This window comes from Penaeus vannamei, chromosome 19 (assembly GCF_042767895.1).
Source record: "Penaeus vannamei isolate JL-2024 chromosome 19, ASM4276789v1, whole genome shotgun sequence".
Classification (NCBI taxonomy): domain Eukaryota; kingdom Metazoa; phylum Arthropoda; class Malacostraca; order Decapoda; family Penaeidae; genus Penaeus; species Penaeus vannamei.
Window position 1 is genome coordinate 29256590 of NC_091567.1, and position 12500 is coordinate 29269089.

The 12500-nt window shown below is 35.5% G+C and overlaps 1 protein-coding gene across 1 annotated transcript in view; it reads left to right on the forward strand.

Annotated features, from left to right (window-relative positions):
* LOC113811276 (Krueppel-like factor 1) overlaps positions 1–10408 on the forward strand; it is a 29411-nt gene extending 19003 nt beyond the window's left edge. Inside the window, exon 2 of the mRNA XM_070134456.1 lies at positions 8542–10408. Within this exon, the coding sequence (XP_069990557.1) occupies positions 8542–9960 (1419 nt within the window). The 3' untranslated portion in view covers positions 9961–10408. The remainder of the gene's footprint in view (positions 1–8541) is intronic.
* The last annotated feature ends 2092 nt before the right edge of the window (positions 10409–12500 follow it).

Consider the following 12500-nt stretch of genomic DNA (forward strand, 5'->3'; position numbering starts at 1 on the left):
CTTGCTCTCTGTTTCTCTCTGTCTCTCTCTCTTTTCCTCTTTCTCTCTCTCTCTCTCTCTCTCTCTGTCTCTCTCTCTCTCTCTCTCTCTCTCTCTCTCTCTCTCTCTCTCTCTCTCTCTCTCTGTCTCTGTCTCTCTCTCTCTCTCTCTCGTTAAACATCTTTTTGTTTAAACGCAAACACAGTAACGTGCACACAAATATGAATAGGAAAACAAACATAATAAGAAAGGAAATGAAATCCCGAGATATATTTCGGTCGCCTGATGAGGAAATCTTGACGGATTCGAAACGTCACGATTTAATTCCATTTATTATAGTGTCCGTTTTTTCTATTCATGTACTTATTCATTTATTGAATTTATAAGCGAGATGAAATATTTCCCCACAACAATAAGGAGAGTGAAAAAATATAAATGAAAAATCCGCCTTCCATCAAAAAAAGAAAAAAAAAGAAGAGAAAAAAGGAAAAGTGGATTCTATATATATAACCCTATATCCATCTATATGTCTATCTACCTATCTTTCTCTCTATCTATCTATCTATCTACCTATCTCTCTCTCTCTCTCTCTATCTGTCTATCAGTCAATCAATCAATCTATCTCTCAACCAATCAATCAATCTATCTCTCAACCAATCAATCAATCAATCTATCTCTCTATTTATGAATCAATTAATCAATCTATCCATCTCTCTATTTACCAATCAATCTATCTATATTCTATCCCGGAAGCGACGCCATCAACATCGTTATCTGAACCCTGAAAATTTTCCGCGCGCCGCCGCTCCCCTCGACGGCGCGGGGAGCACTGAGCAGCCTGGCAGACGCTCCCTCGGCGATCGCTCGGAAAAAGGGGCGGGGCTAGAGGAAATTGAGGAAGTTTATTGATGAAATTGGTGTTGATTAAAGAGATTGATGGGTGATGTGAGGGAGAATTGTGACTGATGTTTTGGAAATTATTGATTAATTATTGGTTAAGGAAATTGTGGATTGATATGGGAATTACTATTTCTTGGGAAAAAAAGGGACGGAATTGAGGGAAAATGAGGAATTTTATTGATGAAATTTGTGTTGATTAAAGAGATTGATGGGTGATGTGAGGGAGAACTGTGATTGATGTTTTGGAAATGAATGATTGATGTTAATTATTGATGTTAAAAACACAGTGAGTTGACATCATGGGAATTAATATTTCTCGGGAAAAAAGGGACGGAATTGGGAGGAAATTAGAAATTTTATCGATGAAATTGGTGTTGATTAAAGAGATTGATGGGTGATGTGAGGGGGAATTGTGATTGATGTTTCGGAAGTGAATGATTTATGGGAATTAATATTTTTTTTCGCAAAAAGTAACGGAATTAGATAAAAGTGAGGATTTTATTAATGAAATAGGTGTTGATTAAAGATATTGATGGGTGATGTGAGGGGGAATTGTGATTGATGTTTTGGAAATGAATGATTGATGAAGATATTCTGGTATTATGGGAATTAGTATTTCTCGCAAAAAGTGACGGAATTGGTACTGATGTTGATTAAAGAGATTGATGGGTGATGTGAGGGGGAATTGTGATTGGTGTTTTGGAAATGAATGATTGATGTTAATTATTGATGTTAAAAACATGGCTGGGTTCATATTATGGGAATTAATATTTCTCGGGAAAAAAGGGACGGAATTGGGAGGAAATTAGAAATTTTATTGATGAAATTGGTGTTGATTAAAGAGATTGATGGGTGATGTGAGGGAGAATTGTGATTGATGTTTTGGAAATGAATGATTTATGGGAATTAATGTTTTTTTTCTCGCAAAAAGTGAAGGAAGTGGATAAAAGTGAGGATTTTATTAATGAAATAGGTGTTGATTAAATAGATTGATGGGTGATGTGAGGGAGAATTGTGATTGATGTTTTGGAAATGAATGATTGATGTTGAAGAAATTCTGGTATTATGGGAATTAGTATTTCTCGCAAAAAGTGACGGAATTGGTACTGATGTTGATTAAAGAGATTGATAGTCGATGTGAGGGAGAATTGTGATTGATGTTTTGGAAATTAATGATTGATGTTAATTATTGATGTTGAAAAAACGGTGGGTTGATATTTTGGGAATTAATATTTCTCGGGAAAAAAGGGAAGGAATTGGGGGGAAATGAGGAATTTTATGAATGGAATTGGTGTTAATTAAATTATGAGAATTATGACATGTTTGGGAAATTATTAATTGATGTTAAAGAAACTGTAGACTGATATTATGGGAATTACTATTTCTCGGAAAAAGGGACGGAATGGGAGGAAAGTGAGTAATTCTATGAATGAAATTGGTGTTAATTAAAGAGATTGATGTTTGAATTTAGTGAGACATGACTATCTTTTAAAATCAATGATTGATGTTTAAAAAAATCTGGTTTGATATTATGGGAATTAATAATCAGAGCCAAGAAAATTTATAATTGTTCATAAGGACAATTCATAACATGTTATAGAAATTAATAAATAAAATCACGGAAACTGATGACTAACATTAAAGAAAGTCACGATTGATGTTACTGAAAGTAATAGTTGATGTTCAAGGAATTGATGAGCGATTTTAAGGAATATGATGAGAAGGGGAAGGTTGATTCTCAATCTCTCGGTAGATTTAAAATATCAAATTTTGCCATTTCTGATTGACTTTAACGGTGTCGATGTTGTCAATAGTATGATCATCGTCATTATCATTATTATCATTGTTACCATCATTATTATTTTTGTTATTGTTATTATTATTATCGTTATTATTTTCATCATTATCATTGTTATTGTTATTACTATCATATATTGCTATTTTCATTGTTGTTGTTATTATTATCATTATCGTTACTATTATCATTATGATTTTTTATGATCATTATTATCATTATAATAATAATAATATTGAAAATAATAATAGTAATAATGATAAAAGTAATATTATGAATAGCAGCAATGATAGTAATAATAATGATAACAGTGATAATGATAATTACAATAATAGCAATGATAATTTAAATATTAATGGCAATAAAAAATAATAGTTACGATAATAACAATTATCATTGCTATTATTATCACCCTTGTTACCATTATCATTATTATTTTTATTGTGATTATCATTATTACTACTTACATTATTTATTATATCATGATGATGATTATTAATATCGTTACTACTATCTTCATAATCGTTATCGTCATTATTACTATTATTACTATTATTGTTATTATTATTATCATCATCACTATCACCATTATTATTATTATTATTATTATTATTATTATTATTATTATTATTATTATTATTATTATTATTATTATTATTATTATTATTATTATTATTATTATCATAATTATTATTACTATTGTCATAATGATTATTATTATCATTTCATCATCATCATTATTATCATAATTATTATTTCCATTATTTCTTTTATTATCATTATTGTTATTATTATTACTATTGTTATTATCATCATTAATATTATTATCTTTATTATCATTGTCATTATCATTATTACTATTTTTATCATTATAATAATAATAATAATAATAATAATAATAATAATTTATAATAATAAAAATAATAATAATAATGATAACAACAATAATAACAATAATCATTATTGTTATTATTATTATTATCATTATTATTATTATTATTGTTATTATTATTATTATTATTATTATTATTATTGGTATCACTATTATTATTACTGATGATAATGTTATTATAATTATAATGATAATAACAATGATGATAATGGTAATGTTAATAGTTTTTGTTTTTATTTTTATTGTTGTAATTGTTATCACGATTACCATTATTATCATTCTCATTACTATTATAATCATCATCATTGCTGTCGTTGTTATCATCATTATCATCTTTATCATTGCTATTGTGATCGTTATTATCCTTCTTATCATTACCATCATTATTACTATCATCATTTTAAAATTTACCGGTACTATCATCATTTTCATTTTTACTATTTTTATTATCCTTATTATCGGTATTATCGTTATAAAAATTATTATTGGTATCATGCACCATTCTCATCGTTGTCGCTAACATCATAACCATAATCACAATAATCATCATAATTGTCACCATCATTAGCAATAATAGTAGTAATAATAGTAGTATTCTTCCTTTTATCATTATTATTTACTTACAATGCCACTCCTAGTATATCTTTTAAGTAAGAATGATCCAATGTCCTTTTCATTCTATTTTCCGTTTAAACAAGACTATCTAGCGACGTTGGGTAATATGAAATATCCATATAAGACATAAACCAAGTAATGAAAATGGAGAAAAATCTTACAATCTAGGGTTTTCCTTGAGTATAATCCGGATAAGAGGTATAACCGTATATTCGGATAAAAGGGACAGTTGGATCAGTTTAAGAAGAAGAAATGTGGTGCGTTCCCGTTTGGTAAATGGGTTAGAAGGATAAATATAGAGAAGAGAGAGTGAAGGAGGAGGAGGAGGAGAGAGAGAAAGAGAGAGAGAGAAAGAGAGAGAGAGAGAGAGAGAGAGAGAGAGAGAGAGAGAGAGAGAGAGAGAGAGAGAGAGAGAGAGAGAGAGAGAGAGAGAGAGAGAGAGAGAGAGAGGAGAGAGAGAGAGAGAGAGAGAGAGAGAGAGAGAGAGAGAAGAGAGAGAGAGAGAGAGAGAGAGAGAGAGAGAGAGAGAGAGAGAGAGAGAGAGAGAGAGAGAGAGAGAGAGAGAGAGAGAGAGAAGAGGGAGAGAGAGAGAGAGAGAGAGAGAGAGAGAGAGGGAGAGAGAGAGAGAGAGAGAGAGAGTGAAACAAACAGAGAAGAAAGAGAGAGAGAGGGAGAGTAAGAGAGAGAGAGAGAGAGAGAGAGAGACAGAGAGAGAGAGAGAGAGAGAGAGAGAGAGAGAGAGAGAGAGAGAGAGAGAGAGAGAGAGAGAGAGAGAGAGAGAGAGAGAGAGAGAGAGAGAGAGAGAGAGAGAGAGAGAGAGAGAGAGAGAGGAGATAGAATAAAGAGAAGAGATAGATAGATAGATAGATAGAGAGAGAGAGAGAGACTGAAAGAGCAGTGATAAATATTAAAGAAAAGAGAGTCTGAATTACTAAATAAAGATGAAGAAAAAAATCGCACTGAATTTTGTGGTAGTAAATAATAATACCAACGATCATTAAGGATAATGATAACGACAATACATGACATTCTTAACAACAAAACCACATATAACAATAGGTACATTATAAATATTTTACAGAGAAGATTTACAGATATCAAATTTTGTCTACAGTATCATCCCTAAGGATTCATTTTAGAATAGGATATAGCTTTTTGAATTAGAATACTAATTCTAACTAAAATGTATTATTTTTCAAATTTGGAACGTGATGTTATTCTTAGACCTTCGATACGGGAAAGTATAAACATGTCTACCTGTTTTATCAGTTTGTATAAATGTCCAAAATCTGTGTACATGAGTTATCTGAGACCAAGTTAAACCGAATTTTTAGAAGACGATTCAACGACTTAAAGCTTTTCTTTTTAGTAAGTTCAGATAAGGCATGTATCTATATAAGTCGCCGGTTCCTTTTAGATTAGCTTGTAGTCTTCTGATTCTTCATATTTAGTTTTCTCCGTATGTTGTTTTCATAGTAAAAAAAAAAAGAAAAAAAGAAAAGAAAAAAAAAACGTAGAAATATAAACACTACTATGAAATGTATTTGTAATTATCTGTTTTCTTTGCAATATGTGTACAGCAAATATCTTAAAAAATATATATATAAAGAAAAACATTCTTGCGCATTCTCTGAACAGCTAAAGGCATTTATGCGGAAATTAACAAAACACCGCATTTATTTTAGCGGTACTTTTGTCCATCGTGTTTATTGAAGTTTGCGTTCGCGTCACGATAATCCGCTGAGAACATTTTCTTTCATTAAGGAATCATTAATCACCCGTTTTCTTTCATTTTCTCTTTCATGACTGTTGCTCTGTGGACTAAAATGGAGTATTTTGCTGCAGGAGATAGATAGATAGATAGATAGATAGATAGATAGATAGATAGAGAGAGAGAGAGAGAGAGAGAGAGAGAGAGAAGAGAGAGAGAGAGAGAGAGAGAGAGAGAGAGAGAGAGAGAGAGAGAGAAGAGAGACAGAAGAAAGAAATAAACTGATGAACTGATAGACAAATAGGCATATATAGAGAAAGCAATGTAAAGAGGCAATACATAGAGTTAAAAGAAGAGACAGATGGACAGAGATAAAGCAAAGGAATGCAAGAGGGCGCAAAAAAAAGAAAAAAGAAATGCCTAGTAGGTCCGCTCACACCAATACTTTTCTGGATCACTTTATCCCGATAAGTTTTCCAGACCTAAAGTATCACTGACAGTTGAGTTAATTTCAAATGTGTAACGTTGCTGAACCGAATAATTATATATAAAAAAAGAAATCAATATAATTTGCCTCGTCGCTTGTTCCCTCCACTTGGCGATCTTGTGGATTTTTATTTTATTCTATTCTTTGGTGTTTTTACAAGATCACACTAATCTTACACCTCCTTACACATCTCGCCTCCGACCACCTCTGACCTCTCCTGAAGGATGCTGCGTCTCTAAAAAGGAAAGCTCGCCAAAAATCAATTATAAAATCCCTAACCCTATTCTAGACGGGATTATTTGACCGCAGCGCCATCTATTGACTGGATTCAGAGACTGCGGGCATTCTTCTTTCCCGTCCTTCGATTTTTTTTCGGTGGTGATTAGATTTAAAAAAAGAAAGAAAAGAAAAAAAACTTAGCAACATCCTCCATGATCTAATTGTTTTTCATCTCTCAAAGGATGATTTAGTTTAGTTTTTGTTTATTTATTTGTAGTTCTTGGTGTGAATTCCGTAGCTGCCTCGAACCATTAGCCGAAGGGACGGATGTTGCCTAATAGGGCGGGCCAAGATGGCGTAGATTCCCACCCTCGCGCTCTCTTCTCTCTCCAAGCTGTATTCGTTATCATCTCGATTTGTATCATTGTCTCGATAGCTGTATTTTCTCAATTTCCAAGAGCGATAAGCTGATAAGAACCAATATTCTTACAATTGGTAACATACATTTTTTTTTCAACCAAAAACGCATTTGAGGTATACAAGTAGAACACAAGAAGAATGGAAGATAAAACCAAAACGAATTTATTAAAAAAGACCAACGAAAAGACACAAAGAAACAAGAACGAACAGACAAACAGACAACAAAAGTCGTTTGCCTAAGAAACAAAACCTTCATAATAAGATGAATTGGGAGACGCACATTACAACCACGGTGAGGCCGAAGAACACATCAAATATTTAGATACGAAGCGACGCTGAAGATCTGCACTGCATAATAAGTACTGGCGGTGGAGTGAACCAGATACTGTTTAGACAGAGTGAATAGAAAGATTACAGAGTTCATTTATTTTATTAATTTGTGTCATTACTATTTTATTTATTCGCATTTTCTCTTCTTACTTTTTTTTCTTTTTTTTTGTCATTTCAGTCTGATACCGCACATTATACGAAATTCATCGTTGGACTTTTAAAACATGCGAAACAGCGTAGATAGGTTTAGCTACGTTGGAACATCTCTGGATAATACTTCTGTACCGCATTATTTAGGCTTATTCGAGGATACTAACACGTAATTTGCTTGTGATGTTCAGTTGTTCATAAGTAAAAACGCGTTTCAGTGAAAAAATCATCGTGGCAACTCAACTACACGGAGCTTCCCGTTCGAATCCTCATTTCGAATCTCGCGAAGCATTGCTGTTTGCTTCGTATTGGAGACATGTTATGAAAAATGAATTAATTATGTGAAGGAAAGTTTTTTTTTTCTCTCTCTCTGGTGGAAAAGGTGTTATTTTCATTCGCGTTGGGTACATTAAGAAAAATCTTTTATTTTTGTCTCTCACTGGTAGAAGAGGTGTTATTTATCATTAAGGGTACATTAAGGAAAATTTCAATGACATGTTGCAAAGATTTAGCAGACGAGGACGAACATCACGAAATCGTTATCAGAGACAATATGGATGGCATGTTTTCCAGCGCATGTTGCTTCCTCGTAGAAGGCCACTGAGGCGGTCTGGGTAAAGGTGAAACAATAATGTGCAGAGTTTTCCATCTTGTTTATCGCCATTGTGCGCCAAGGAGCTTGATAATATGCTGTTACTCATTTTCGACGAATTACTTCCGTCTTCTGGTGTGTGTGTGTGTGTGTATGTGTGTCTGTGTATGTGTATGTATATATCAATTATCGTAATTAATCATATGAGGTGGAACTATGATTTTAAAAAATACATAATTGCATATTGACCAGTAGTGAAATTATAGGACTTTAGAAGTGTATGGATGTGTTTATAGCAATACTCATATCTTTCATCTCGAGCTCATGTCCCTCTTCACACTTTCGAGAGCATGCATGCATATAACCCCCCCCCCCCCCCCCCGTGAGCAGTGCATTTCCATGCGCCTTCCAACCTCCCCCGCACCACTGATGCCTTCCTCGCCTTCCCCAGGTGTGGCCCGGAGGGAGTGTCTACGCGTCGGAGTCCTCTTGGTCCTCCAGCCTCCACTCGACGGCCGCCGGCCTCCACGCCGCCTCCCCGAGCCTCCACGGCGGCGCCCCGTCCGGCCTCCACCTCGACCCGCGCTCGCCTCAGCCGCAGTATGCTCACCAGCCGCACGCGACCGCCGCAGGCATCCACGGGGAGCGGCAGCCCCCTCCAGCACCCCCGCCGCCGCCACCGCCCCCAACCTCGGTCGCTCCGTCCTGGCACCACGACATGGCCCTCGCGGAGCCCGCCGGCGCCTTCGAGCTCCTCTGCCGGAGCGAGATGCAGAGCCACCTAGGGGAGGCGCACCCGCCCAGCCCCTTCTTCGTGGACCAGAAGAAGGGCGGCTCGACCCCCGCGTCGCCCCACGTCGGGAAGGAGGGCGGCTGCGGGGGCGACGGGGCGCCCATGACGTACAACCGCCTGGCGGCGGCGGAGGCGGACAAGGCGCGCGGAGCCTTCTCTCCGCACGGCGACTTCGGGAGGGCGCCCTTCAGCGCCGTGGCGCAGGCCTCGGCCGCGGCGCCGGCGAAGGAGGTCGCTGGACCCGCCGAAGGGCGTATCAAGCTGGAGGCGCCGTACGTGCCCGAGGGCATTCCTGGCTCGGCCACGCCCACCACCTCCTGCACGCCGCGCCATGACTACAACGCCAACCTGCCGCTGTTCCACCAGCAGCTGCAGCAGCACCAGCAGGCGGCGTCGTCCTTCCAGGCGGGGCTGGCCGGCTTCCCCGCGATGCAGCACCAGCAGGCGCCCTACCAGCAGATGGCGGGGCAGCAGTACTCCCTGCAGCACTCCGCCGCGTCCCAGCAGCAGCACCAGCAGTACCAGGGGGCGGGGGGGCCCATGGGGGCGTGGGGCGCGGCCTACCAGAGCGGCGAGGGCAGCACCTACGGCGGCGACCAGCACTACAACATCTACGCCCGCTCCGTCTACATCCAGGGCGGCCCCCAGTATCCCTATCCGGGCTATCCGGGGATCGGCGCCTCGCCCGCGGGGCCGTCGCGCCGCCCCCCCGTCCCGCAGGGCGTCCTGCCGCCCCCGGGCGTCGCGCCGCCCGCCCTCACGACTCCCATGAAGGCGCGGCGGAGACGGCGCTGGACGCGGCGGAAGTCGATCGTGCACACGTGCCCCCACTCGGGCTGCGCCAAGATCTACGCCAAGTCGTCGCACCTGAAGGCGCACCTGCGCACGCACACGGGCGAGAAGCCGTACACGTGCGACTGGAAGGGCTGCGGCTGGCGCTTCGCGCGCTCCGACGAGCTCACGCGCCACTACCGCAAGCACACGGGCGACCGGCCCTTCCAGTGCCGCCTGTGCGAGCGCGCCTTCTCGCGCTCCGACCACCTCAGCCTCCACATGAAGCGCCACATGGCGCTCTGAGCGGCGCGAGTCCGAATGGCTCTCTGAGTGACCCTCGAGTGACCCTCGAGACCGGCCGGCGCTCCGAGTGCCCCGTGAGTCCGGTTCGAAGACGCCGACTCTTCGGAAAAGTGACGCATGCGCTCTGAGGACGCAGGAAGATGCGGCGGCGCATGAGCGAGCGCATGGACTGTGGAGTCGAGCGCAGTGAGAAATCCTCGTGTGACGCGTTGGACAGGGCGAGGAAGGCCGCTGACGCCTCGTGAGAAAGAGATGAGTTTCCAGCGGCGTCGCGGGTGTTACGGCGCGGGTGCGGGGAGAGAGATTAATGTTTCGTGGATGTCTGTATTTATTTATATCAAACATTCAGGCGTTTTGGTGAATGAACAGATAAAGTGGAAAGAGTGAGACACTGCAGTTGCGATGAAGCTACAGTTACGGTTTTGAGTACTTTTATATGCACACACACATAAACACACACAAATATATACACATACACATATGAATATATATATATATATATATATATATATATATATATATATATATATATATATATATATATATATATATATATATATGTATGCATGTATGTTTATTATTTTGCCATTATCATTATCATCTTAACTATCATTATTATCATTAATATTATTATTGATCTTATTTTCATTTGTTATTATTGATATTATTATTGCTGTAATTATCATCATTATGTTTATCATCACTATTATCATCATTATTATTATTATTATTATTATTATTATTATTATCACTATTATTATTATTATCATCATTATTATTATAAAAATTGTTGTTATTATCTTTACTACTAGATCTACTCTTATTATCATTATTATCATTGTTATCATTATTATCAATTTTGTTGTTATTATTATCATTATTAGTATTATAATCATTAGTATTATCATCATTTTCATTATCACTACTATCGTTATTATCATTATCATTTTTGTTATTGCTATTGTCATTATTATTGTGTTTGTTATTACTATTTTTTGTTATTCTTCTTACCATTTTTGTTATTCTTATTATCATTATTATGAAAATTATCATCAGTATCACTATTATCATTATCGTTATTATTGTTATTCTAATTGGTACTATTATTACTATCATTATTATTATTATCATTATTATTATTATTTTTTTAATTATTATTATGATTATTACCATTATCATTATCATTATCACTATTATTGTTGTTGCTGCTGTTTTTGTTGTTATTACTAATTTTATTATCATTATTATCATTGTTATCATTATCATTATTATTATTATCGTTATCATTATTACTTTTATTATCATAATAATAGTAATAATAATGATAATTATTATTATTATTATCATCATTATTGTTGTTACTACTACTATTATTATTATTATTATTATCATTTATATTATTACTATTGTTGTTGTTATTATTATTATTATCATTATTATTATTATCATAATATCATTATTATCATTTTTATTCTTATTGTTGTTATCATTACTATCATTATTATAGTTATTGTTAACGTCTTCATTACTATGATCATTATCATCATTATCGTTGTAGTTATTTATTGTTGTTATTATTATTATCATAATTTTCACTATCATTGTTATTATTATTATTATTATTATTATTATTATTATTATTATTATTATTATTATTATCATTATTATCATTATTATCATTATCATCATTGTTATTATCATTATTATTAATATTATTAATATTATTATTATTATTATTATTATTATTATTATTATCACTATTATTGTTGTTATTATAAATGTTATTACTATTACTATTATTATTATTATTATCATTATTATTACTATTATTATTATTATTATTATTATTATTATTATTATTATTATTATTATTATTATTATTATTATTATTATTATTATTATTATCTTTATTAGTAACATCAACATAATTTCATTTCATCTTTATCTTTATCATTATTGTCATAATTATTTTGATAATAGAAATGACAATGATGATAAAAATGATAATCATATAAACTATTATCATTGTTGTTGTAGTAGTAATAATGAAAATGATAATGATGATATTAATGATCATGATAATAAGAGTAGTAATGATAATAATAATTATCCTCATTGCTGTTATTGTTATTATAACTTTTGTAGTTATTACTATCACTATTATTGGTATGGGTAATTTTATTATTATTACCATCATCATTATCATTATTATCATTGTCATCATTATCACTATTATCGTTATCATTTTCATTTTCTATTCTTATCGTGATTATCATCATTACTACTACTATTATTATTATTAGTATTTTGTTATTATTATCACTATTATTACTATTATCATCATCATCATTATCAAAATCATAATCAATGTCATCATTATTATTGTTGTCACTAATATTATTTTCATTATTACTGTTTCTTTCATCATTACTATAATTATCGTTATTATTCTCACTATTACTAGTAGTATTTCTATTATCATCATCTCCGCCAAAGAGGTTATGTTTTTGGTCGCGTTCGTTAGTTATAGTTAGTTAGTT